The following is a 27,999-nucleotide window of genomic DNA, read 5'->3' on the forward strand; positions in this document are numbered from 1 at the left end:
AAAGTGGTTGACATAATCTGAATTGCGCTGTCTGTGATTTGTGTGTATGGGTTATGTAGTACCTCTGTTGTCCACCAGAGTGCTCCCCTTTTCTGCAGGTGCACTGAACATTATTGGAAATCTTTTTTTCACATATAAGGAATTCACCACAACTGACATGGGTGATAACAAAAAACCTAAGTAATGAAGAAAATTGTTTTAATATATTTCAAGCCACTTTCACAGTCAGACTCTGTCATATCACACCATATGTCAAGTTTGAAAACATGACAGCATTTCTCACTTGAAAACCAAAATGAGAACATGTCCTGTCAGTACAGTAGATCTGTCTCAGAGGTTGTATTTGCAGAACAATCAGTCGCAATTAAACAGTAGTGACACTGGCAGTGCAATTTTCTGCACAGCCTGGAGATGAGGCCATTTATTAAAAAAAATTGCAATTTGATCCCACATACTGATTCAAATTTGAGATTGGTAGGTTCCTTAGTGATGTTGGTGATGCAGGACTAATTAAAGCAACTGAAACAGAATATTTAACCAAACCTATCCTACAAATCCAGTTCACTATATCCTACCCAAAGTGCTGTTCCTAACCAATGCAACTGGGAGAGCTACAGCTGCTGGTAAAGAGTCACTGACGGAACCCACTGGTAACACTAGATGTCACCAGTTTGCACACTAACATTCCCCATTCTAGTGGATCGGAGGCCCACAATTTAACCTTGATCTTCCAGGTATATGTGACCAAATACCTGGTTTATTCATTGATATAGCTAATCTCACTCTCCAAAAAGTAAGCATATTAACGCTAATCACTCTGATGCTTCCAATCTTGTGCTATATCACTTTTTGATGACATATTCATAATACTTACAGGAACACAATGTGATCTGACTTCATTTTGAGATTATGTTCATTTCCTCTGCAGCTTACATAGGAAAGAATACTGCACACTCAAAGCTCAATTTGTGTTTTTTTTATTCATCAGGCAAGCAACGTTGCAAGTAGTGTTGGTGAATAAAAAACTCAAATACAGCTTTGATTGTGTAGTATTCCTTCCTATGCTGAATAATATACTGCAAAATAAGCAAAACAGTAGGAACCATCCTACAGGCATCTGTCTAGAGTTGTTCTACTGAAAGCATTAAGGCCTCAGTAGTTCTCCACACTTCCTGACTGAATGGTCATGTTTCTGGCTGTTATCACTTACTAACAGAATAATAACAATTGAATAATTGGAGGCTTAAAAAAGCTCCAGACATCACAATGTTTCATCTTTTTTAAGACAAAAGGTGCTGGATTATCCAAACTCCTTGCTTAGGATTTATTGTTTTTCCTTGAAGTGTCTCAAGACATGAAGATATTACCATATACACTGTGGATGTAAAACACATACGTATGATTTTATATTTGCTGTATTTAATAAAGCGCAATGGAAGACCAACCACAAAATGCTGACAGCTTATTACATATAAATCAACACATCAAGCTCTTATTCCAAAGGCAACACAATGAGGAAAGTCAGTGAACTACAATGACCATAATGCATTACACATATTCCTTCTTTTCAGTACAGCTTTGCAGTACAATTTGCAGAATGTATAATTTACAGTTGAAGGCATGTCTTGATGTATGGGTGGAGGTATCTCTTGGTTAAATAACTTCCTTCATCGTACGTAAAATACATTCATGTTATTTCATATCGGAATGTTTTTCATGTTTAAAAAAGTATAAAAGCTCATCAGTGCTATTTACACTGTTATTTACACTAGATGTACAATCACAGTCTGAGGTGTCTTGTATTGTCACCTTTAGTATACTGTAGATGGTTTCATTCAATTAAGTGTACTCTTTACATGAGACAATTCAACACTGTTTGGAGTGTCTATGATAGGTGTGTTGTATGAATGACTAAATAAATAAATACTTTAAATACTGTATACAAACTGATTTCTGTCTAAAGTCTTTTATTCACAATAGACAGTCCAGTCAGAGTCTGAGCCCTCTCTTGCCTGGAGGGAGGCTGCTGCTGGTGCTGCTCTCCTCCCAGCCGGCCTTCCTCTTCCTCTGAGGCTTCTCAGTGTCCCTCCTCTCCTGTCCGGTCCCGGGGAAGCTGCAGAGGACAGACAGTATCATGTCTCCCTCTGGAGTGTAGTCTGTCACCCTGCACCGGCCCTCCAGCTCCCCTCCTTCGGAGCGCCACACTGGGGAGATGACCCTGTCGAAGCGCCTGCCCCCCCACTCCATGGGGCACACTTGGTTCCTGGGGTCTACCCTCAGCGCTGCCGGCTCCACCCTGTCGGGGTGGCCGGGGGTCACCAGGGACCCGGAGCCCGCTGCGGACACCACCGCCGCCGCCGGTGCTTCCATCAGAGAGCAAAGCGGCATGTTCTCCCTGTGGTCCTGTGGGGGATAGGTGAAGGGCGAAGCCAGAAGGTCCATCTGGAGGAGTCCGTAGGGACCAAGCTGGGGGAACTGGCCGGACTCTCCGGTGAGGCGGCGGTGAAGTCCAAGCAGGGACTGACTGAGGGCGGTGAGGTTCCCATTATTCAGCGGACGGTTCCTCAGGTTGGACACCCGCATGCTGATTGCCCTTCGCTGCATGTATGTGACTACAGTTGACAAAACAATACAGAAACACATTGTTTGGTATCATCATTATCATTAATAATTGAAGAAAAAATGAGAAAAGGTCACATCTGTGCTCTGACATTTGTTGGCTCAAAGATTAAGCCTCTATTTCAACTGTAAAGGGGCGGAATTAGGTAACAGAAAACATGTTTGTTGCTGTTGATAAAAGTAAATGACTTCTAGTCTGAATAGCCTGTTTTTACTGATTATCAAGCTAGAATTAACTATGTCAGACAAATGTATTGCTGCAAGTTTCTTGATAAACTCAACCTGGCAACACACAGCTGGCCATATCAGTGGAAATATCCCCTGCTTTGGCTAAAATATTATTGGACAGTCACATCCACGAAAAGGTGGGACACACACTCACAATTCACAGTGAACTTTGACATAAATTCTGGTTTGATTGTCTGTTTTAAAATATTTTCAAAGTTTTTAGGAATAGTAACTTAGCTAAGTTTTGACCTACGTTGTCATTTGGTAAAAACGAACCAGCTGTTGAGTCGTTTTTTAAGCTAAACCCAAAGTTTAAAATGGTTGTATTAATACCAGTTTCTCACAAAGCACCTCTCGTTTAAGTGTGTGTTATTTTTGTGGTCCAACAATGCGTTTTTCATGCTGCAAAGATTTCATCTAGCTTCTAGCAGCCTCCTGCGGCCGTTGCAATTTGCGACAGCTGGGCTCTGCTGGTGCCGCTAAGCTACAGTGATACTGAGCATGCGTCCACTCTACCTGCAGCGTAGCAGTGGTCCTGGTGCTTTGGCTGAAAGTGCAGCTCCAAAGTCAGCAGATAGTTCTCTCTTTTTGCGTTACTAGCCATTGCTTAAACAGCGCGGTTTTCCAGTGCAAGTTCAAGTGCAAATTGAGAGTTTGGAATGGAACTTTCTACTTGGAGACTGAACCTGACCTTTATGACAGAAGCCCTCCATTATGAGTTAGGATTTGTGTGATAGTAACGTGTGTCATGCTGCAGACCGGCCAACATGATAACAACATAAACACATTTTAACACTTGTTTGATATTATTTCATCTTCCCCTAAGTCATTTTCCCTTATTGTCTAGACTTTACAGCATTACCTGACGAATCACATTGTAAAAAAAAAACCTGAGCTTGACCAATTTGAGAGGTGGGCTGCTCTAATCACAGTCTATTTGGGTGTATCTCATTAAATGGTAAATTAAAACAAATGGGCAAAAGATGCTCATTTATACGGTCTGGATTGGCCAGTGTAACAACTGAGATGCTGAGATTGTACAAATAACACCATTGAGTGGCAAACTCATTCATATTACATACAATATCCCAACCCAGACTGACCAGACTGTGGGAATCCCCATCCACAGCCCAGTGCAACAGCCCAGATTATAGCAAGAACCTCATTAAACACACCAACCCAAATTGCTGAAAACCAAACATGTGGTTGAATTTGTTTGATTTTCTCATGTGCGGTTGATTTGTTAACTTAAGTACACTTTTATGACATCTTATAAGCTCAATTTTAAAAGCTACAGTAACTATTGTTATTAGTAGTAGTAGTAGTAGTCATTCATTCATTCAGTTTGCCGGATAGATAATTTATTTATGTTGATGGGATAATCCATCAAAAGAAATACATAATTTAAGATAACTGAAAATGTTCTGTCTGTATTCTATGAAACTTTATGTTTTATTTTATTAAAACCTATCTAGCCTATATGTGGCATCTTACAGAGGCCTATGGTAGGCTACTACTAGCCTATATACTGTGAAGAGTACATTTTGAAAAAATAAACAGCAATTTTCTTTTCAGTTACCGCAGATTCCTCTTTAAATGCATTCTTTAATTTTCCTTCTGTACTTTACTTTAGGCTTTTTAAAAAACATGGAAACTTATCCTCTTAAGTTAAAGGAGTTAGTTAAAGGATAAGTCCCGCTGCAGGGCCATTTGTTCTCCGTGGGCTTCGACCCCACCTTTTTATAGCAGGGTATAAGGCTTTGATTCTACTTCTGATCGCAGGAGCCACAACAGCTTGTATTTGTTTGATCAAGTGTCCCTTCCTTTCTCCTCCCCCCTTCAGACCCCCCACAGCCATCTGTCGTTAAGGAGGAGGTTCTCCTTGTCCAGCAGCACTGTAACCAGCAGAGGAACTTCAGTCCGGGTCAAGAGGACCCAGAGCCTCCACAGAGGAGGACCTCTGCACCAGTCAGGAGGGAGAGCGGCCTTTACTGCAGGAGGAGGCTGATATCTTTAAGTTGACTCCTGCTTGTCATGGAAGTGACCACAGTGTAAGTAGATTGCAAAAGATTCAGCCGTGGTGAGGATTTGAAAAAGCACACGAGAGTTCACACAGGTGAGAAACCTTACAGATGTGTCCACTAAGAAGGAGTTTGCCGGCGGCTCAGCTCTCACAAAGCATCTCTGAGTGCATACAGGGGAGAAACCTTAGAAATGTCCTTTGTGCGGGAAAAGTTTTGCTGTCAGCTCCACTTTGAAATTGCACACCAGAACTCACACAGGGGAAAAGCTGCGTAAGTGCAGCATTTGCGGGAAAGCTTTCGCTCAAAAAGCAAACCTGAAAATATACGAGGACTCATACAGGGGAGGCACCATACAGATGCAGTGTCTGTGGAGAAGGATTCACCAACAGCTCAAACTTGAGGAAGCACATGACTGTCCATACTGGAGTTGTACAGAGTACCAGTGCTTAAAAAGTGTCACAGTTCTTCATATGAGAAACGGTACTAAATTATTGCATTATTGAAATGCAAATTTGTTAAAAAGTTTGAATACACTTATGACTGGTAATCAAATCAACCAATCATTGTTTGTTTTTTAATGTTTGATGAGCAGGCACATGATTGAAAACAAATGAGCTACAGCCACTTGTTTTCTTGCTATGCAGGTGAACAGGTTTGGAGAAAATAATTAAGCATGATGAATCCAAATTTATTGTAGTTTGAGGTATAAATGTGAGGTTTTTGAGAGGTTTAAAAAAAATAACCAGCTCTCCAGAGCAGTTAACAAAACGTGAGACTTTCGACAGTGTTGCAGTGTTACACTTGAAATAACCATTTGGCACAATTATTGTGGATGTTTTTTTTCTTGTGGCCCTCATCCATGATTACAAATATCAAAATGATTTTAGAATGCTCACAATGTCCATACTTGGGTCAGAGTCACTAGAGGTTTTACTCTCATTTCAAACATACACTCATCAATTAAATAAATTGGTTTCCAGGGTTGTTTTGCAGTGGAACTTTAGCATCACTTCGTGTTTATATCAGGTATTACAGTTAATGGTTGCTTTTTTATGTGTGCGCGTGTGTGTGTGTGAGAGAGAGGATGGATGTCAGGTCAGGCCTACCCGTTGATTGTGCTTTGACTTGTGGTTGAAGTTTCGTTGTGACTGCATCAGTGCAGTGGATGCTTTTAGCTGTTACGTGTTAAGTGTGTGTGAACTGTAAAGTGTAGTTCATTTTTGTTTACCTTCAAAGTACACAATAAAATAGAGGCAAAGGGAGTTTATTTTCCATAGATAAGTTAAAGTCTTGAAGAATTGTACGTAAATACATCTTGGAAGGTATGTGGACAAAAACGTTCTCGATTGGAGATTTAAGAAAATTGTTGAGACAAATCAATGGCACAACAAACTGCTGCAACTTTGTTAACCAGTGGAGTATAGATACATTTGTTGGAAATGAGAGAGACTGGGTTGTGTTAGGGAGAGGGTTCCTTTCCACAGTGTTGGCTGATATGAAAGGTGAGGGTTAGGACCCCCAGCATTGGTCAGTGGGAGGGTCCCGGGGCCGCTAGCCTCGCTCTGTCTTCTTATGTATATTATAAAAGGAAGCGTTAGTCTAGAACAGGGGTGTCAAACCAGGTGTCGTGGAGGGCCAAGACTACGCAGGTTTTCAGTCCGACCATAGCGTCAAAGTTAGGAGAGAAGCGAATCACATCAGCAGTTCAGGAATCAGGCTTCCCTTTTGAATCAGACCAGCCTTGAAGGCGCTGCTGGCCACTAATCTGCCTGTATGGAGTCTAGAAAACGCACTGCAAACTAGCAATTGAGGGTCTAACTTTAATGAGTTGAATTAAATTAATAATTATGAGAGTCTAGTCGGCCATGGGGGCAAAGGAGAGATCAATGTAGTTTGCAAGTAACTGGCTGGCTATTGCCTGACAGAGGGACGCCACATTAACTATGCATACTGTCGACCAATCAGTGTGTTCATTAAAACCTGGGTGTAGGTGACATCATTAATTCTGACGACAACCAGAGGGAAAGTTTTTCAAAGGCCATTTGTCAAATTTCAACAATGTTGATGGTTGAACTAATTTGGATAACCTAATAGTAATAATACATTTTAATAATAATAATTTATTTATATAGCACTTTTCAAAACAGAAGTTACAAAGTGCTTTACACAATAAAATAACAATAAAACAACACAATAAAACAGTAGTAAAACAGTGACAATTCAACACGGATAAAATGACAAATGATAACTTGAACTTAAATACTTAATACTTTCTCATATGAAGAACTGTGACACTTTTTAAGCACTGGTGCTCTGTGCAGCTCTCGTATGGACAGTCATGTGCCTCTTCAGGTTTGAGCCATTGGCGAACGCTTGTCCACAGAAGCCGCATATGTACGGCCTCTCCCCCGTGTGGGTCCTCGTGTGTATTTTCAGGGATGCGTTTTCAGAGAAAGCTTTCCCGCAAACGCCGCACTTGAACGGCTTCTCCCCCGTGTGGACTCTGGTGTGCTTCGTCAAAACCGAGTTGACGGCAAATCTCTTCCCGCAAAAGAGACATTCGTAAGGTTTCTCCCCCGTGTGCACTCGGCGATGCTTCGTGAGATTTGAGCTGTATACGAACCTCTTCCCGCAGTGGGCACATCTGTAAGGTCTGTCGCCTGTGTGGAGTCTCATGTGACTTTTTAAGTCTGGACCACGGCTGAATCTTTTCCCGCAGCTGGTGCAAGCGTGCGGCTTCTCGCCCGTGTGGATTATAAAGTGCTGGTCGTGTTTCGATTGACAGGTGAAGCCTTTTCCGCAGATTCTGCATCTGAGCGGCTTTTCCCCAGTGTGCGTTCTCACGTGAGCTTTTAAATTCATCAAGTTAGGAAACGCTTTACTACAACTGTCGCACTTGTACGGTTTCTTGTTTGGTTTGGGCTCAGTAGTCCTCGTTGATCCTGCGTTCCCACAGCTGGATGTTTTGGAACCTTGGCTCTCGGCGACATGACGGCTGTGAGAGAGGAGCTGGCGGTCACTGTCTGCTTCTGATACTGCATCACAAGCAGGAGTCAACTTACAGATATCAGCCTCCTCCTGCAGTAAAGGCCGCTCTCCCTCCTGACTGGTGCAGAGTTCCTCCTGTTCCTCTTTGATCTGTGGAGGCTCTGGGTCCTCTTGACCCGGACTGAAGTTCCTCTGCTGGTTACAGTGCTGCTGGTCAAGGAGAACCTCCTCCTTAACGACAGATGGCTGTGGGGGGTCTGAAGGGGGGAGGAGAAAGGAAGGGACACTTGATCAAACAAATAAAAGCCTATATTTAAGTAGTATTAAGGTAAGCCCTGACACAGGACCCTTTGGTTGTATTGGTTGTTGTCTCTCCCAAAGGGTCCTGTGCTGCTCCATTAGTCCCGGGGATGTTAGGGGATGCTAGATGGGGTTTAAAAGTCCCTTGGCAATATACCAAAACTTGTGAGAGAGAAGGCATGTGCACAATACTCTGCGGAGTAAGAAGCGAGTTCTGAATGACAGTAAAGTTTCTATTTTACTCGTTTCTTAACCCGCAAAGTATCAGGCGCACTCCCCTCTCGCGTTTTGGTATATTGCCATGGGACTTTTATTCTGAAGGGCTGCGTGAACTGTGCGTGCAGCAGCATCGAATCAACCTCACGCTGCATTTTTGGGAAAACTGAAGACTTTATTGAAACTTTGATGGTAACGTCTACATGATATTGAGGCTTAGGAGGAAGGGTGAAAGTTTGAGCCATCACAGAGCAGTTGTTTGGAAACCACACACAAAAATGAAGCACTTGGTACGACATCTTGTATAGACTCTTTGGGATGCTAGTAATGGCAAGTATAAATCAACGCCATCTAGCGGCAATTTTGGACTACTGCTCCATTAAAAATTCTCCTTACAGAAGTCAGAGAGACCCACAACGAAAAAACTATGTCGATTTCACTCACGCAAACAGATGTCTGTAATCCTTCACTTGTCTACTGGCACGGCTACATCTCCTATGCACAAATAAACTTTAAAGGATCTATGTGTAATTTCTGGTCCGATGCTGACCTCTATCGTTCAGCGATGTCATTACAACAAGAAATCAAGGCTTGGAGGATTATGCCGAATTCACCAAAACACCCTACCTACCAGAAATATTCCACATTTAACATTTAAAACGTAGTTAAAGACAAGTATAGTAGTGGGACCACTCGGAAGCACAGCACTGACGAAGAAGTCAATGTTCAGTGGCCAAAAAGAATATAACCTCATAAAGTATTTTCTGTACACGCTATTTAAAGGGAAAGAGGTCCAAAAGTATATTTAGGTTCTGAATTGCAATTCAAAAACAACATTCTATCTCTAGATTGTCCTAAATATAAGACGGATTGTAAAAATGGGTTCATGTTTATTAGTAATTTAAAAAATCAAAACAATTCATGACTTTACAAATAAGTGGGCCTATACTGTATATACACGCTATCTGACTACTTCATTGAGCAAAACTTGGTCTATGACCTTAATCAATTTTTGTGAAGAACATATTTAAGACATTGGTACTTTATTGGGCAGCATTCACTGGACTCACTGGACTCACTGGACGCACACTTAGAGTGGCCAGTCCACTCCCCTTAGTTATTTAAATTCTTAAGACGATAGGAAAGCTGAGAGGGGTACAGAGTAGGGGAAAACATCGGAGAAGGTTCTGGTGGGACTGAAGCCCAGACCAGCAGGGGTAGACCTGCATGTAGACCCAAAGACAGGCAGACTGCCACTACCTCTGGACATGAAAATGTCTGCCTAAACTGAATGATAAGGCATAAGAGCAACCATTTTATGACTTGGGTTCAATTCACTCTCCATTCAGGAGATTAAGAAAAAACAGCAGAGAGGAAGATTGAGGGGAAAAGTACATTGGAATTGAACCCTTCAGCAAACTGAGATCCCTTGATTTTCACCAAACTACACAGGGAGGTACAAGACAACATATCCCTATTATCTGATGGTTATGTTACAGTGAGTTTTGTCATGTGTAAAGTTTGGTCACTACTTTTGTACATTTGTGAATGAGTGGTAAGCCTATCACACATCTAAAATACTCAAAGGCTCGTATATAGGCCTTCCCATGTGAATGATTCTGTGCCTTAGCTCTGATACACAAGTAATGATAAATCAACCAGGATTGCAATGTACAAACTAACCACCAATTTGGGTTCAGTCATGACATTTTTGCATTTGATTCCCATACAAACCGAGAAAGAAAGGCATAATCACAGAGGGTGAATCCCCTAATACAGATTCCACAGTTCATAATGCATACTTTTAGCCCACATTTAAGTCTACATGTAGACTTTTTGTACCCAAAGAACTGGAGAAATGCCATCAACAAATGAACCAAACCTTAACTACAACCTCAAACCTGTCCTTTCCAGTTAGAATAGATTGTACCATTGGGTAGGCCTATATGAAATGGCCTATAACCGTTCGAGTTACCACAGTGATCATGATGAACTTGTCTTTAATGTATTGCATGTGAGAGGCAAGGAGAGAAAATGCAACAGGAAAGGGTTATTAAACTATTTTTACGTTCAACAGTAACATGCAACATTTTCACAGATTTTACTGAGTTCATATAACATCTAATCAATTTATCTGGCACTAACCTTTGGGTGTCATGTCTGGGGATACAGATATGCAGAAAAGAGAAATAACTTTTTTTCATAGTTGATATGGTAAGCTGATAGTATGTCAACAAGCAATAGCCTACATGTGTTTTGCTTGTCAGTTGAAAGTGATAATAATTCCTGTAGCCTAACTGTGGTCTGTTAACTGTCCAGTTAATGTATTTACATGAGGTAAAAAAACAAAAACAAACAAAGATTAAATACATTCATGTGAACAAGACAACATATGAATCTTCATTACATTTGCAAGATACGCCTTTGTTTGTTCGCCGCACCGAGCTGTCTCCCTCCCGCAGCAGACCAGTGCAGACACTACTGAGCACGGAACAGACTCAGGTTTGCTTCAGGAAAGTGAAAGGCAGGCACAGATTCAGTTGTGGAGAACAAGCGCCATCTAGTGGAGAAATGCTTTTATTACACGAGGGACACTGGTGTACGTCGGGGCAGTCCTGCGCGAAACACCGGCTGCCATCTTTGGTTTCGTTACAATGGAGATTTGGGGTGTACTTGTCTTTAACTACGTTTAACAATTAATTTGTGCAAAGGAGATGTAGCGCGGTGAAAGGAGACAAGTGAAGGATTATGTACATCTGTCTGGGTAAATGAAATGAGCCAGCACAGTCAGAAGTAATGTGACACACGAGCCAATAACATAGTAACACATGAGCCAATCCCGACTCAACTACTAGCAAAGGCTTGAGAATAATCTATACCTCAATTGATTCATTATAATAGCTATATAATGAGTGGCAGATCCCCGTAATTGTTTCACCAAGAAGAATGACGTACAAAGAGCCTTGTGATTTGACAAACCTGTTCTGTGTAGCTTTATCTCAGGCTTCAAAACGATTTCCAGCAGCCTGCGCTGACGGTCGATCTCTTCCTCGTACACTTCTATAGTTTTTTCAAACACTCCTAATATTTCCTCAGCAGCCGCAGTTAGTCGCTCGTTGACGAACGTCCTCAGACTTTGGCCTGTAGGCATTTCTTCTGTCAATTGCGGCAGTTTAATCTAAACGCGTTTGTGTTAAGCTAAAAATAAGAATATGAAATACGAATAAGACTTCCGGTCCGATTTTTTCAGAATAAGAGCGTAATTTCTAGAAATCCACAACACTCAAATGTTGACTAAAAAAACGTCTTTTTGCACAAAAAACAAATAATTAAGCAACAAAATGCAACTATACAATCTGTACAATGTTTTTCCATGATAAGAATTGTTGGAATCATTGAAGGTTGAAGGTTCCCCTCTACATTTAAACAGAGATTTAGCATTTTTGGACTACATAGGCTACACAGATTAAACACTACACAGGTCACCTTTCATTGTAACAGCACAAGTTATATGTCAAAACACTCCTGCAGACCTGTACTTTCACTACAGACTAACATTCAGGCCCGTACTGTTTAAGAAAAGTCATGACAGGCCCTCAAAGTCAGCCATACTGTAAAACGGTGACACTTTCTGACTAAATTGGACACTGTGTGGATTTCTAGAAATTGCGCTCTTATTCTGAAAAAATAGGACCGGAAGTCTTATTCTTATTTCAACTGGCCGAACACAGCCCTCGAAGCTGGTGCGCTTCCTCCACCTTGACACTCAGGTAGAAGATTTGGGCGAAAACTCCACTGAAACTTTTTTGCAATTTGGAGTGGCGTTGACACTCTGAACATGCACACTGGATTAAAAATGTTTACTCTCGTGCGGGGAAGATTACGTTAATCCGGAAGATAGTTTGGGGACGAACCGTGACCACTGTATGCCGTGAGTAATGTTTAGTAAGAAATTCGTTAGTCATCTCTAATGGAGGAAAGAGTAAAGAGCAGGGCGCCATGAGAGTGAAAATAATTTGATGCACGAAAGGGAATGTAACTTAGTCTAATGTCTGTCTAAAGTTAAAGCGGGGTCAACGTTATAGTTTGAATGTGGAAAAAAGTGACAAATGGGTTTTTCAAAATGTTCTGCTCTGTCCAATATACGATATGGCTATTGTAAACACTAACTCCGATACGAGCCGTCAAGGCAAAAAACTCCAAACGCCATTAAACAATATGGCAATTTAATGCTCCCTTGACTATCGGCAAAGACACATATCTGGTAGAATATAACTTAAGACAGTTTCTAAGTTGATAGGATGTCCTCTTCAATTCGGCATGCACCTGATACAGTAAGCAGCACTTACTTAAATAAAAATTCACCTTTTAGAACTGGTTTGTCAGTTATTCCCACAAATGTCACCCACCAAAATACACCACAATGAGCGGTAGCGAGTAGAGTGAAGCAATTTTAAAAGTGGACATTTTATTTTAACAAAGTACTGTTTGATTGGTCAGGTGTATGCCGAATTGAAAATTGGTTCTTATAGATTGGTAAAAAAGTAATACATTATGTTATTTAATATGTCCCTTTGCCGATGAGTAAGGGAACATTAAATTCCAATTTTCTTGAATGGTGTTTGGCGTAGCCTTCACTTGGTAGGACAGCGGCACGTATCGGGGCCAATGTAAACACAGGTGACGGGCCTTGTTTGCATGCAGCTGATCGCTGTGTGGTTGTGCATGAATGGGATCATTTTCTACCTTTCGACATAGAGGCTGTTTTTCTTTATCAGACAGTGATAAGATGTGTCTTGCAATTGAACATTGCAGTTCAATGTTACAAATCTCTATGACACAATAGTGTGAGTTTGATATTTGAGTGGTTAAACGTCTTGACTTTGTGAAGACATCTTCAAGAGAACCAGTTGGGTGACTTTGCCTGGCACCTGGGGATAATAGTTTCATTTTAGTTTGAAAGAGAGATAGCCTGAGGTGGCTACAACTGATTTTTAATGGCCCAAGCATGTTGTTTTGTGACTTAATTGCAACACTGTATCTTAACACTGACATTTCAACAGACTACTTCTCTTATACCTGTCCAGACCTTGGAGCCAGTAAGAGATGTCTGCCAGCAGCACTGGGAGTCTGAGACGCAGCTCAGGGCCCGGCGGGTACAGTCATGGACCCAGTCGGGGTAGCAGCCAGAAGTCTTCTTATGAGGAGCGCTGTGTTGACCCAGTGGAAGACTGGACCCAGAGCACAGAGACAAAGACCGTCCACAAACCCCACCTGAAAGACGCTAATGGAAAGGAGTCTGAGACCATTGGCTTCATTCCTGGCTCAGCTGACCCGGCCTCCGGGGCTCAAACCTGCAGTCCCTGCGCCTCTCCAGGTAGCTGCAGGACCTTTGTGTGCAGTGTGCTGACCTGCGGCCTGTACAGGGTCTGCCAGCGGTCCGTCCTCGCTCCATGCCTGGCGCCCGGCGAGAGCTCCCCAGACGAACCGGAGAAGATCAGCCTCCGGGACGTGAACCCGGGAGACAACAAGGAGGAGGACGGCGCAGACTGGCTAGAGGACGTCCACATCGGCGGAGTCAAAGTGGACAGTCAGAGAGAGTACCTGAACGCAGTAACCACAGCTCCATCCTACGTGGTTCCGCCTGGAGGTCAGAAACAGCCCAGCCACCCGTCCTTCCATGACTCTATGGGGTATTACGACTGGGAAGACGGCGACGGGGACGTGGACTCCCTGATCGCGAAGAAGCTGCTGGAGCTCTACTCCGAATACCAGATCGAAGAGTTGGCCAGGTGCACCTCGGACTCTGTGTTTCTGAGGAAGAGCAAGGAGATCAACCAGCTCATCAATTCGCTGGCAGAAGAGCACAAGCTGGACGAGCAGGAAGCTGAGTGTCGGCTGGTGCGTGGCATCATCCGCATCAGCACACGAAAGAGCACCAAGAGGAGGGTCCCCAACTCCAGGACTGAGAGGACGCTGTCAGACAGCGGCAACGACACCATGAGGGACAGCGATTCCTTTTCATTCAGCAACAACAGTAAGTTTGGCCTCACACTACTGTCAGACAGATATATTGGTCTTTTATTAAAAATCTGATATGTTATGGATATATGATGGATATGATGCAGTTTGTTTGATTACATATTTATTGTATAACTGATCAATACAACACTGGTTGTCTATGGGAAGCCCTTAACCTGAATTGATTCAAATGAGACATTTTGATCAGATTCCACAAGTATGCATGAATATGGTTTTATTATTAATGCTATTATTAGGCTGGGTTTCAATGCAGAGTTTTAGTGTCCAGTGGTCTAAATGTTGTTTCAGAGGCTTTTCCACCCTGACAAGAATAAAAATCAAATCAAATCAATCAAATAAAAAAACACTTGTATTAGTCAAATTAAAAATATTGAATATCAAAAAAATAGATATCAACAGGTTAAATCCAAAAATCTTAGTATTGGCCTTCAAAAACCCACATCAAACCCAAATCAGTCGAACCCTACCTCACACCCTTCCTGGGGGAATCATGCCAATTTGTTATTAACCAGCAAATGATTATGCAGTACTCAGGAGCAATGCTGATGCTTTGTTAGAACGTGCGCCTGCAGTTGTGCAATGTCAGAAACTGCTGTTACTTCAGGAGAAACACCGTAGACATTTCTGTCAACAACTGACTCACTCTCTTTTGTTTCATTGTTTCTTCAAGATGACTACAAATCAAATCCAAACATCCAAATATCAGAACTGAGCCCTTCTGACAAGTGCGCCAGGGAATTGTGGAGGAACAACGGAGGTAAGAAATCTGGCTCAATCCACTTTTGTATGTTACTGAATGTATGAATGTGTGATGTTATGTTATGAATGTATGTATGGATATACAGTATATTGATGCTGTACATTCCTTTCTGGTTCAGTTTTTATTGAAAATTACGTACAATTTTTGAATATTGCGTCAGTCACTTTTTTTTCTCTCCAATAGTTAGGCCAGTGAATTCGAATAAGATGACCATTTATTTTGGGTGAGACATGGGTATCAAGTCTGGCAAGCTTGTGTTTGACAACAGTGGTAGACTGGTTTCACTGCCTCTTGCCCCACATAGCACTAATAGTAGACTCCAGACTTTGCTTTCCTTAGATGTACCACCTGTTATCTCCAGCTTTTAACATTATGTCACTTCTGACGAGACAGAAAGTGTGGATTTTGGTGACACTGAGATCACTATTGTTTGTCCAGATGTTGGAGTAAAATCACCTTACTGTTTTCATAGTATGGGTAAAGTGTTTGATCATTGGTAAATGGTGATATTTTGCATTTTGCACAAATACAGCTATTGATGAAAGTTCACTCACTCAAGTAGAAACACAAGCCACATTTTATACTACACAACATTTTCTAATGCAGCTATAGGGGATGGAAAATAATGGAAACATGAAAATCTATTTGAAAATGTATTTGAACTCTGGAGTGTTTCCTCCTTTAGTTCAGTTTGTTTGACCAGGTGAGAGCAATGCCATTTGATCTCAGGTGGCACCACAATAATGCCTGCAAATGTGAGTCTCGATCCTCTCCCATGTGAACTACAGTGCGGTTTGTTAGGTGTGAGAAGGTAATCCATACCAACTACGCAATGCGTAGTTTATGGGTAGGGAGGCGGATGTTGACATCTGATAGCCAGCAGTTTCTCATGCTTGGAGAGCCTCGCATAACAAAATGAAGCGAGAGTAAACTGCAGTCTGGACGATGCTCATATTCAGCTATTGTTCTTACCTGGTAGGAAGACCAGAGATGGTAAATTACAGCCAAGCTAAGCATGAGTCCATCATGCTTAGCTAAAGTTACAGGGACTGGAATCAGACTTGTGTTGAATAGATGAAGGTAGAAAATTGGTTCAATGAGCATGAATTTGGCATCAAAGCTTTCCATCTTTCAATACTTCCCTGTCAAATGAACATAGAGGTGCAGTTGAGATGTGATTCAAAGTTACCCTGCAGCTATTCATCATCAACATCCACTTACTGTCATTTTGCAGTTGTGCCAACCAAAACATTCCAGCTGTAAAATGATTTCTAGTCGCAATTCACTATGAATAGGGATACGCATCAAGTCACGGCCCACAAGTAGTGAAGTAGACATGGATGTTTTATTTTTGGTGACTGATTGTCTTGATGTTTTTTTGTTCCTATAGGTCACACCTCCGGTTCTCCAACCGCCTACTCGCCATCGCACACGGAGACTAATTCTTCAGGTGTCCCTCTCATTCGCACTTACGTGAGAACATGATTCCTCCTCCACACGGGTGATCTATGCTTGAATTTCTCATGCTGCGTCCACAAGGTCACATATGGGACGTTGGAAGGGGATACAGATTGCACAGGAGTCTCTGGCTTAGCCAAGCTCTTAACAGAGACCACGGCTTTGCTTTGGAAAAAAAAAAATGTGACGAGTCACATTGTCTGAATTTGAAGGACTTAAGTGTACTCAGGGCTCTGTGTGTATGTATTTATGGTTGATAAATATTATGTCTATGTTTGAAGGATAGTCTGACTCACGTGTTGCTCCCAGCTTCTAGCCTGTCGATGACTACCATTGATAGTGAATCAAGATTAACCGTCCCTTTGTCCTTGAAGGAGAGCTGACTTGTGCTCATGAAACCTGACTCTCATTTTTGCTGGAGTACTTTTTATCAGTCAGATTTCTGTGCTGTATTATATGCAAAGGACAGCTGGGTTTGGCTCTGGAATGCACTCTGAAAACAGAGAATCGTAATGATTGGCACATCTTATATCTTTGATCATGAATAATTCGGTGTGATTGTAGATTGCTATTCAATGCTGTGTTTTACACCTGCCTTTATTTATCCATGTATTTACAGTTAGTGGTTCCAGATTAGTGAGCAAAAAATATTTCATGTTTTCTGATTCTGTCAACCACTCAAAGGACAACCTTTATGTATTCCCATTTTAAATGACTAAATGTCTAATTGTCCTGGGAAAGGCCATTTTATACTAATGATGATGATGTGTATATACCTCAGTGATTGTGAATTTGAAGTCGCAATGAAATGGCATTTTGAGAGCATCTTGCTTCCGTAATTTGACGTATTTCCGGTTGAAACAGGATGTGGGGGTGGGACATAACTGTTCAAAGGTGGCCAACGGTGTAAAGCGATGGGATAGCAGTATCCGCTAAGGAGAGAAAGGCAGTTTTATATGATGGGAGGGGCGCTGGGGGATTCTTCAACAATCTGTAATGGTTTTATTGGTTGGAATTTTTATGATCGCTACTGGTACGCCATGAAGTAACCACTGTTTTCCATGAAGAAAAGTAATGGGGTTTTGATATAAAAAATAGAATAAAAACAAAATCTTACACATTTTTTAGTATGTGTAGTTAAATAGGTGCATATGATGACATGGGTAATTAGCAAACAATGTGAAAAATAATTCCCAATACTGTATGTGGCCATTTGCCATTTTGTCTCGGTCTCAAATTTGGCTATAACTACAGATGTTCAGATGCAGCTAGACTTTTCAGACTGGGGTTATAGACCAGTAGACTGAGGAAAGACCACACAGGAAAAAAAAACTCTGGGAGGTCTGACACTTGATTTCTACACACTGGAGCTGGCTTGATCTTTGCCTGCAGTGACATCTATTGTAGCACTTTGCTACAATATAAGATTACTGAATACTGTATTGAATTGACCTTTAAGTGAGAATATCCTAGGCAGACTCCGTTTTTATTCCGACATGCTTGTTATGTTTGCTCCTGGGCCCTGATGGGAATTTTGCCAGCTGAGTCAGTGGAATTCATTCTACTTTGTTCCTTCCTTATCAGCATTAGCTTACGGTTAGTGTTGGTCATGGACCCTATTCTAGTGACTTCAGTTATTAGGCTGCTAATTCTAGTATTCTAGTATTGTCCCAAGGATATTTATTTCAGATTCTGCCCTCTGAGATGCCTCCTCTTGTGCATTGTGTTCCACCTCCAGTGAGAATGAACTACTTATTTGTCTAATAATATGAATCAAAGGTACTTTTTAACTGATTAAACACTACTGACCGATTTCTCTCCCTTTTAGTGTGAATTTGGCTGTAACACCAGGCAGGTTATAATAAAACGGTGTGAAACTGGTTATTCTGGTTGTGACCAAAGAGTAGGAAACTGAATCTGTTTTAGTTAGGTATTTAGGAAGTGGTGAATGTGTTTGTGTCATGGAATAGGCTAACCATAACCATTCTAACATGTGGTACTTCTCTTTTTCATTGAGCTGGTTGAATTGTTCGCTAAAGCAGAGCCTTTTGTCATTCATTCACTATATTTTCATTTTTAGGAATGAGTATGATGCTTGGGCCACCAAGGGTAATTTATGGTACTTTCCATTTTGAGCAAAGATTGTATTGGCGGGTGCTTGTATTGAAACATGCAACATAATCCCAACTGTTAACAGCTATTGCCTGCGCCTCTTACTCTTTCTTTGTAAAAAAACAATAAAATAAAGTTTTTAAAAAAGACACAGGTTATTGTTTGCTTGTTGTTTGCCATATACCGCCACATGAGGGAGTCAAAGCATGCAAAAGTTTGAGCTCAGACAGAATTGCTCTCTCACAATTCCCTCCCTTGGCATAACAGACCTACTCAATTTTTCACGGGCATTGTTGATTTGCTCAAATAATCCCTCAAACTAATGAAACTGTCAAGCAGAAAAACGTATGTAAATGTGTATTTCATGCACTTGTCAACATATTTTTCACCGTATAAAATTCCATAATACAAAACACTCACTCACACACAGTCATTCGTAAAAGTCTTTCTCGCAGGAGCTTTCATCTGTAATCTTGTTGGATAAATAACATCTCTCTTAATAAATCGAACAGATCGGTGTCGCCAATAACCGGCTTGAAGAACAGCTCCGTGACCAAGTGTTGGCTGACGGTCTGAACAGCGGAGGCTGCTAGGAGGATGCGGCTGAAGCGAGCGGTGTCCTCTGGGTGCAGGAGCAAGACGACCTCTTGGAGAGCTCTCTGGGCCTCCCGCTGAAGGCCTTCAACGAACAGCAAAGCACTCAAGCCTTGAACATCTGTACAGAGGAAGAGAACTTTTTGTTAATGCTTGTATCTAGTCAATCGATGTGCAACATTATTTTGAGGCAAGTGTTTTACCTGGGTTAAACAACATAGCACCCTTCAGGTAGGCGTATTCCTTCGGACTGAGATCCAGGTTCCACAGTTGGTGCAAGCAAGTTCTGAGTCTGTGGACTCGAGCGAGAGTTGGCTGTGACCTTTTCTCTTGGGCCTCCTTCTCGGTCCGTCCCTGTCCGAGCAGGATCTGCCTCAGCATGCTTGAATCCGGCACGTCTGTCACCTCGAGGACCATCTTTTCTTGAGCGAGCCCCAGAACAAAGAGCGGAACCCAGCAGTCTCTCAACAAGGAGAACTGATCTCCGGATGGAAGTTGACCGAAAGATGGTACGCTTCTCATGAAGCAAACGGTTTTGACCAGCACACTGGAAGCGACCTGGCAGGTAGCCTTCGGGTTCTTCAGGCAAACGGCCCTCCTCTGCTCGCAGTGACAGTTGTGCGCTGTGGCATTGTGGTTCAGTTTGTTGTTGTCGAGGTAGCTGCTGTCCCTCCAGCTCAAGATGTTGTAGAGGATGGTGTGAGGATGCTGTTCTCGGTAGCCTGAGCAAGTGCAGCTCGTGATCTTCTCTTCCAGAGGAAACATAGTGGAGGACGTATCCTCAGTGAGATTGCTTTTACAAAGAAAAATCTGGTCAGTAAGCTCAGATCCAGCCAGTGTGAACAGCGTCTCTCGCTTTCTACACACCAATCCAGACGCCCAGGCCCTATTTATACAGGATATCACCTGTGCATGATGAGTCAGCCTTGACCCTCCCTCTCTAGACTCAGCCTCCTGCATTCAGAAAACACAGTGACCCTGGACTGCTCATGCAAACGGATCTAGGTTCCCTCCACGTGGAGGCGATAAGGCACATTCAGCTCAACAGCTGCGTGGGGAAGGGGAATACGGGAGCTGGCAGGGTGAATGACATTTATCATGTTTACCTCAGTCATTAACTCAGCCTGTACCAGTCTACCAAGGACTGACAGGGTCAACGCACAGGCTGCTACCTGACCTGTCCTCCAATTGCACCTTATGTGCTAGTTAGGACCTACATTTAAAGTCAGAATCAGTTTGTATGGGTATTGAGAATTACACCTCCTATACTGGTTTCAAAATTACTTGAAGCTCGTTTCATTTATCACCACAAATTCCTTCTTCACCAGGATTACCTAACTAAAAATTACAGACTTCGGGACACTGAAATTCAAACAGATCAAGACATAAGCAAAAGATTGCTTTTGGAAATACTAGGAAAACAGTAAGCCTGTAATATGTAATATGTAATAGGCCTAATAATTCAGCATAGCATTCCACTTAACACAGTAACCACTCTTTAGTTCAATTAAGCACCTACAGATATGTTATCTGGGCCACAGAGAGCTGTGTGCTCTCGGTCATTGGCACCTATCATGGATATCACTTCCTAATCATATCAGTGTGATAATAGGTGGTCTGAAGTAGCACTAAATTAATCATAAATAAAAAATATTTTAGTATTTTAATGTGTAACAGAATTTTGAATTATCAAAGACACTTAAGCTAGACAAAAAGTCATGTAGTAGTAGTGAGTAGTGAGTAGTTGTCTTGTTTTGCTAATGCTTGACTCTTAGCAAATGGATAAGAGTAAGGTCTTTACATTTACATTTTTTAATAACTTAGGTGATATTTGAAAATTATATCAGGAGTACTAGGTGGGACCAACCAAAGTTTAAAAGGGTACTATGTGCCTTTGTGGTTGTTTAGTTTACCTCATAAAATATAGAACAAAGCTTTCCAGGAACTTGACCTATGATGAAATGACTTCCCTAACTTCTGTTCCTTTTGACCTGTTACCTCCATATGTGGTGTATTAAGGCTTTGTCCAGTTATCTTCCATATTCGGAAATATTTCACAAATGGCATGTTTGACCAACTTCTGAAGGCCAAGTGTCATGGTGCCTGTCAGTTTCAACTCAGGTTGAATACTGCTAAAGTGGGACAAGTGGCAAACTGAGACAGTTAGGTCTGTCATTAGCCTACTTTGAACATTACAGTTTTGTAGAACAGTATCATTATTTTGGAAATTCCATGCCATAAAATTGTGTGCATGAATTTGTCTCCTGGTATAAATGATCAGGCTAGTGTTCTAACTATGCTAATAAAGTGTGACTTGTGGGAGAACAAACGTTTCATGAAATTTCATGTATCTTCTCAAGATGCAACATCTTTTTATTTAGTTTCATTTAATTCTTGTGAAATTGTAATAAATATTTTATATTATTATTATTATTACAATTATTATTGAGAAGAATTAACTACATGTCACATGGCCGAATATAAATGATTAAATTAATGATATATACTCTGGTTTAAATAAATCATATTTCCACTATGAAAACATTCCGTTGTTGATTTTTTTTTTCTACTCTCTAGAAAATTCTGTCTCCTGAAATCACCAGCCCCCAGACCAATGCTTTCATTTTATTGACTTATTTGGCTGTCATTCAAAATGTAGGCGGTGCTTGTTTCCAGGAAGTGTGTGCACTAGCGTGACTGGCCTCACATTGTTGCTAGCCCAAGTTTTTGCACAGTCATTTGAACATTTTATATTTTCTTCAACCATTGCTTACTCTACCAATATGGGTGATGATGAAGAAAAGTATGACGGGATGTTGCTTGTCATGGCGCAACAACATGAAGGAGGGGTGCAAGAGGTAAATAGATGTGTGGCTAGCTTACTTTAGCTTGCGTGCTAACGTTGAGTTAGCCTGTTAGCTACCAGGCGCACCTTGCCAGTCAGCATTCACATCCAAAAACGAGTTAATGTAATGGAAACGGGACATGGTACAGCCAAATATACATTACATTTAGCCGACACTTATAGTTGCAATAGTGGCTAAGAGAGACAGATGCTTGGACTAAACTGGCCCCCATTCGTGCCGTTCTCTCATGTACGGAAAGTCCATCCAAAATTACGGCAATTTAATGTTGCCTTGATATCGGTAAATTTACATCCCTGTAGAACACACCCTAAGATGTTTTAGTATTTGTTAGCGCATTCTGGTAAATTCGGCACACATACAATCCATCAAGCAGCACTTTATTTCAATAAAATCTAACTTAAGTATTGGTTCACACTGTTCACTACCGCCCTCGGTGGTTAGTTTTGGTGGAAGAATATGGTGAGAATTACAGGGGAACCAATTATACAAATTGAAATTTTGTGTAAACAAGTACTGCTTGGGGTACTGGATACATGCCGAATTGACTAGTGGAATCTAAATATTCCTAAAGCGACAGAAACTTTCTACCAGGTATGTTCCGTTGCCGATAACCAAGGAAACATTAAAACAACTGTCAGATTTTTGAAAGGAGTCTGGCTGGCGTGATGTTCTCTCCAGAGGAGAGAGAATGGCACGGCGCATGGACCAAACTAGCCAACTAGCGTAAGCTAGACGGCTAGCCGTCAAGCTAGTGAGAAACACAAACGTCAACATTGGTGAAATCGGGCTTTCTGATTACCGTGCAGTCCCTCCATACCCGCCTTCATTCAGTTAAACTTTAGCTCGGTTGATTGAGAAACAACCAACTTGATGGGTGAGGCTGAGGCTGTTGAGTCAGTGACAAGGATGTAGATTATACAACTTATTAGTTCGCTTTACCACGTTTTGTTCAGGGACTTTGCAAACAGATCAAGCAATACAGAATGAGAAGGTTAGGGTTGGTAGGAAGATGCACTCAATGGTAGAAAAGGAGAAAACTATGTGATACTGTAAGTGTTGATGAGCAAAGTAGCCATGAAGGTGGTAGATAGAACAGGAATTATTGTATTGGCAAATGATTAGGTAGCTAGACATTGGCATTAAGAGGTGTATGTGTGTGTGAGGCTGGCCTATTCACTCAGCATCCTTACGGCATTACATCTCAGTCCAATTATAACCAATGAGTCTGAGTCTGAGTCTGATTTTGTGATAACCTATTTTCCTCTCCCGGCAGTTAGTGAACACATTTTTCAGCTTCCTCCGCCGCAAAACCGACTTCTTCACTGGTGGAGAACCAGGTGCCCCAGAGAAGGTGAGCTCCACAGACCGGCAGTGCAGTCTGCAGCTCCTGTGACATTTGATACACCGCAGTCTATATACTAAGCAGTGACAGAACCCCCTCTGCCTTTCCACCAATTCTCACCATCTCTTTCTTTCAGCTAGTGAAGGAGTCCTTCGCCCACCACAGTGAGCAAGCGCTGAAGGTCCACAGAGAAAAGCAGATCAGACAGGAGAAGGAGAAGAAAGAGAAGGCCGAAAGAGCCGCCAAGCTGGCAGAGGCAGAGAGGAAGAACAAAAATGAAGACGGGCCACAAATCCGGGAACTAACTGATGAAGAAGCAGAGAAACTTCAGTCTGAAATTGACCAGGTGAAATCTGGATGTTTTGATGTTCTGTCACATGGGAATCATTGTTCTGATTGCATTGCATGTATTGATACTGGTGTGTACTATGCATTTTAGAAAAAGAAACAAGAAGAGAAAAAGGAGGCTGTGACAACAAATACAGAAATCCCGTCTGACAAGGCAGAGAAAGGAGAGAAGGGGGTGAGAGTGTGGATTATTCTGAAGTAAATTTTGAAGTATTTTGTCAAGCACACTATGTGTTTGGTAAAAGAGGTTGGTGTTGATGACACATAGAATCTGGTCCAGTTGAGTTATTTTCCCAAATGTCTTTATTTCCTCAGTCTGAGTCGGAGGGAGAGGAGGATGAGAAGGACAAAGATAAGCTGAAGCCTAACGCAGGCAACGGAGCCGACCTTCCCAACTATAAGTGGACACAGAGCCTGTCTGAACTTGATGTGAGTGCCTTTGCTTTTTTGGCATATTCAGAATAATGCTTTGAGGTATAACTTCTGAAAGATGCTTTGGCATCTTGGATCTGTGTTTTGCTGAGTAATCAGACCAATGAGTGTGCCTGCTGTTAAGAGATCATTTTACATTGTAAGATTTCAGAACAACTCTTTACATTTTATTTGCACATAAAAAGCACTTCATTGAACATGTAACTGCAACAGAGAAAAGTGTTCTTTTTTTACCATGGCACCTTGGTTTTCAAGGGCCAAATTCATGTCTTTCAGTCTGGGTGAGATACTTCACTCCTCTATATTTGTACACTGTCAAACATCACCATGTGGTAAAAATTATTTTGTGCATATTATTTCTGTTCTGAGAACTATCTGATTAATTAACGGAAGTAAATATTCCATTAATGTGAAAATTTAGTTTGTGAATCTGTTCACAACTCCCATAATCCCCTTCTTGTATGCAAATTAATTTAGATGACGTCGCACGACAGGAGAAAAAAACTTCTGGGTTCTTCATCTATATTGTTAGTTTACATGGACTGCTGCCACACAGTGATGTATGGAGATATATAAATCATGTTCTAATCATTACACAGCACATACTCTGGCATTTTATAGTAAGTCACATTGTTGTATAGGCAGTGCGTCCATGTATGTATGTACTATCTTATAAGATATGTTTAGTAATATAACCCCCCACCCTCACCAAATGCTCTAATGTGAAGGGACTGCAGGTTACCAAACTCTGTCCAATAAACAAACTACTTGTGAGTCCATCCAGCTTTTGTTTACAAGCCCTCGTTCACTTGTTATTGGCCAGTGTGAACCTAACCCAACCAAATACAAAAATGCAACAAAGTAAAATTTTCAACTATAGATTGGACCAACGAAAGTGAATTGTAAGTGTGATCGCACCCTTAGATTATCAGTCCATTTTATTGAGCTCAACAAAGTAGCCAACCAGCAACTCCTGGTGATTCCAACCACCACATCTCCTTTTGCTCTTTATGACAATGGCCATAAACAAAAACCCCAAGGAGTTTGCCAGAATGTAGTGCGCAATAACAAATGTCACCTCTTCCCACAGCTGGTGGTGCCTTTTGACGTGAAGTTCCGCATAAAGGGCAAAGACGTGGTGGTGGACATCCAGCGGCGCACCCTGAAGGTCGGCCTGAAGGGGCACCCGCCTGTCATCGAAGGCCAGCTCTGCAACGAGGTGAAGGTAGAAGAAAGCTCCTGGCTCATCGAGGACGGAAAGATTGTCACCGTCCACTTGGAAAAGGTACAGGAAAAGTTTGTCTTAAACCTATGGATCACTGTAGGTACATTTATAGCTGTAGCCCTGCGTCTCTCTTTTGTAATGATACTGGTTAGAACATAAGACACATCTCCTGGCTACATCTGTATTTGCAGTTAATGAAAGAACTGCTGGCTGGTGTAACCTAATCATATTCTATCATGTCAGATTAATAAAATGGAGTGGTGGAACAAGATGGTTACCACAGATCCAGAAATCAACACCAAGAAAATCTGCCCAGAGAACTCAAAGGTAAAGCTTTCTACTTTCTATAACTGTGGAGTACTCTTTGAAGTTGTAGAAGTCACAAAGGTTATCAAAAATATATTTTCTCTCTCTCTCTGTTCCCTCCGCTTTCTCTTTCCTGCCGAGCAGCTCTCGGACCTGGACGGAGAGACGCGTGGCATGGTGGAGAAGATGATGTACGACCAAAGGCAGAAATCGATGGGCCTGCCCACCTCCGAAGAGCAGAAGAAACAAGACATTCTCAAAAAGTAGGTTCCTGACGTTATATTACTCCCTCATGGAACATCACTGAAACGCTTGATGAAATAGATTTTTATGTTGAAAGGACCTGTGCAGTTTTTTTGTCACCTTGAAACTTACAAGGTCTTTTTATACTCTTTTCTTTTTTAAGCGCGCCAACTGGCATCTTCTGCTTTTTATTGTCTCAACTCACACAGAAGCTACTGTATGTTGCTGTTAGTTTAACAGAGGCTTTATGGCGTATAAAGGTTTTATAAGAATGGTGAATTTGAAAGCTTGACTGTCTAGCCTGCCTTCAGTGTTGCCTGTATCCGCTCAAGGCCAGGCTACTCGCTGTAATTACGGTAATAAAAAGATAGCAGGACGTTTGTACCAGCTTCCCCCAAGCACCGATGGTGACCTCATCCAGAATCACATACATCCAGACACATTACACATGGATATGATTAGATATTAGGTCTGCTCAATCCTCCACTCAACGCCATTTTGTTACTGTCCACCACACTAATCAGATCATCTATAGAGGAGATGATTTTGTTTTTAGAGCACCTTGCTGCGTAACTTTGCATATTAATGAGGAAAAACGGATTTTCTTGAAACTACTATAACGCAATGCTTTAAGATACAGAGTTCATATTAATAGCACCCATGTGCCATGTGAAGAGAAGCAAGTTTGCATAGAAATATTTGCGAAGTCATCAATTAATCAGCTTCATTAATGACCTCTTTAGCATAACTGCTTATGTTTAATATCTCATGGTGATTATGGTGGGACATGAGGCAGCTCTAGGCAGCCTCTTGTTTTGAAATTTGTTTTCAAAAGGGATTATTATAAGGTTTTAAGTGGTTGATGTATTATAACATTCAAATAGTGAGGTATAATTTGTGAAGGAAGTACATCCAGGAACAGCGCCCCTTCCCCTCCATTGAGTCGGTGATCCGTATGTGACGTATCAGCGGGGATTACAGGGAGCAGTTGTTAGACTGAGATAAGGCCTGGATGTGGGATAACGTCGGAGCTGTCGGAGACCGATGTGGAGGACAGTCTCTTATCGCCGTCACCGGTTAATAACCCCTCTTTCCCCTACTGGAGGCCAAAGGCAGGTTACTCCTGTTCAACCTGGCCTTACAGCATGTGTTGCTGCTGCTATGTTGACCTCCACTTCCTTTCTAAGCTTGTTAAAGCAGCCTCTACAGATCTTGTATACTTTTATAGGGGTTAAACAATACTACTGTGACGATGGTAGTGCAGATATTGGCTCTCAGACTCAGGTGACATCTCAGACACTACTGGTCTGATTTTGATGAAACTCGGAGAGATGATGCATCTTGTCACCAATCAGTTAACTATTGACAGTGCAGAAACACTTTGACAAGACGTATCCTTCTGAAAAGTTCCATCAAAATCAAGCCAGTTGTGTCTGAGATATTATGAGATTTTTACTGTTGCTTCGTTTCCAACTGTTGTGTCTGCTGTGTCTGCAGGTTCATGGCTCAGCACCCAGAAATGGATTTCTCCAAAGCCAAATTCAGCTGAGAGTTGCCGCCGTCAACCCGGCCTATAGCGTCGACATCCACGTTGCCTGTGATTCATGTGAATCCTGATCGGAACCAGCCTCAGGCACTGAGCCCACTGTTGAATCGCCCCCCCTCCTCCTCCACCCTCTCCCCACATCTCTACTCTCCGTGTAGGAAATGGTTTTGTTGACTACACGTCTCGAGTTCATACAAGTCTTCATTTTTTTGTTTTAGTCATAAGTTTTGATGACTGTAATGCCCACATTTTTTCCCTTTGCATGTGTTCTAAATATTTAAAGATATGTCTGGATTTTTTTAATAAACAAGCTTGAATTCAAAGCCGGCAGTGTGATGCGTGACTGTGT

General features: G+C 41.7%; 4 protein-coding genes across 6 annotated transcripts; 2 read left to right on the forward strand and 2 right to left on the reverse strand.

Annotated features, from left to right (window-relative positions):
* Positions 1-1,485: 1,485 nt before the first annotated feature.
* Positions 1,486-11,556, reverse strand: LOC139918258 (uncharacterized). Of its 2 annotated transcripts, none has more exons than XM_071907575.2 (2): positions 11,355-11,556; positions 1,486-2,612 (listed from the first exon to the last, which is right to left on the reverse strand). In XM_071907575.2, exons 1-2 carry the CDS (start codon positions 11,524-11,526, stop codon positions 1,990-1,992), a joined length of 795 nt encoding a protein of 264 aa, XP_071763676.2. In that variant the 5' UTR covers positions 11,527-11,556; the 3' UTR covers positions 1,486-1,989. The 2 variants fall into 2 exon arrangements, with proteins under 2 accessions (XP_071763676.2, XP_078146586.1); XM_078290460.1 differs by lacking the exon at positions 1,486-2,612 and adding an exon at positions 7,150-8,116.
* Positions 11,557-12,146: 590 nt separating this feature from the next.
* Positions 12,147-18,888, forward strand: kdf1b (keratinocyte differentiation factor 1b). 2 transcript variants are annotated; one of them, XM_071907555.2, is made up of 4 exons: positions 12,147-12,306; positions 13,463-14,412; positions 15,088-15,174; positions 16,568-18,888. In XM_071907555.2, exons 2-4 carry the CDS (start codon positions 13,482-13,484, stop codon positions 16,660-16,662), a joined length of 1,113 nt encoding a protein of 370 aa, XP_071763656.1. In that variant the 5' UTR covers positions 12,147-12,306; positions 13,463-13,481; the 3' UTR covers positions 16,663-18,888. The 2 variants fall into 2 exon arrangements, with proteins under 2 accessions (XP_071763656.1, XP_071763657.1); XM_071907556.2 differs by having other exon boundaries at positions 12,147-12,299.
* A 320-nt stretch (positions 18,889-19,208) lies between these two features.
* On the reverse strand, positions 19,209-20,106 carry LOC139918257 (nuclear receptor subfamily 0 group B member 2-like). Its single transcript, XM_071907573.2, has 2 exons — positions 19,545-20,106; positions 19,209-19,462 (listed from the first exon to the last, which is right to left on the reverse strand). Exons 1-2 carry the CDS (start codon positions 20,104-20,106, stop codon positions 19,209-19,211), a joined length of 816 nt encoding a protein of 271 aa, XP_071763674.1.
* A 1,919-nt stretch (positions 20,107-22,025) lies between these two features.
* Positions 22,026-27,973, forward strand: nudc (nudC nuclear distribution protein). The gene is made up of 9 exons (XM_071907559.2): positions 22,026-22,199; positions 23,482-23,559; positions 23,687-23,896; positions 23,990-24,073; positions 24,214-24,327; positions 25,421-25,615; positions 25,799-25,882; positions 26,006-26,124; positions 27,602-27,973. The coding sequence occupies exons 1-9, from the start codon at positions 22,125-22,127 to the stop codon at positions 27,651-27,653; spliced, it is 1,011 nt and encodes a 336-aa protein (XP_071763660.1). The 5' UTR covers positions 22,026-22,124; the 3' UTR covers positions 27,654-27,973.
* The last annotated feature ends 26 nt before the right edge of the window (positions 27,974-27,999 follow it).

This window comes from Centroberyx gerrardi, chromosome 19 (genome assembly GCF_048128805.1).
Source record: "Centroberyx gerrardi isolate f3 chromosome 19, fCenGer3.hap1.cur.20231027, whole genome shotgun sequence".
Classification (NCBI taxonomy): Eukaryota; Metazoa; Chordata; class Actinopteri; order Beryciformes; family Berycidae; genus Centroberyx; species Centroberyx gerrardi.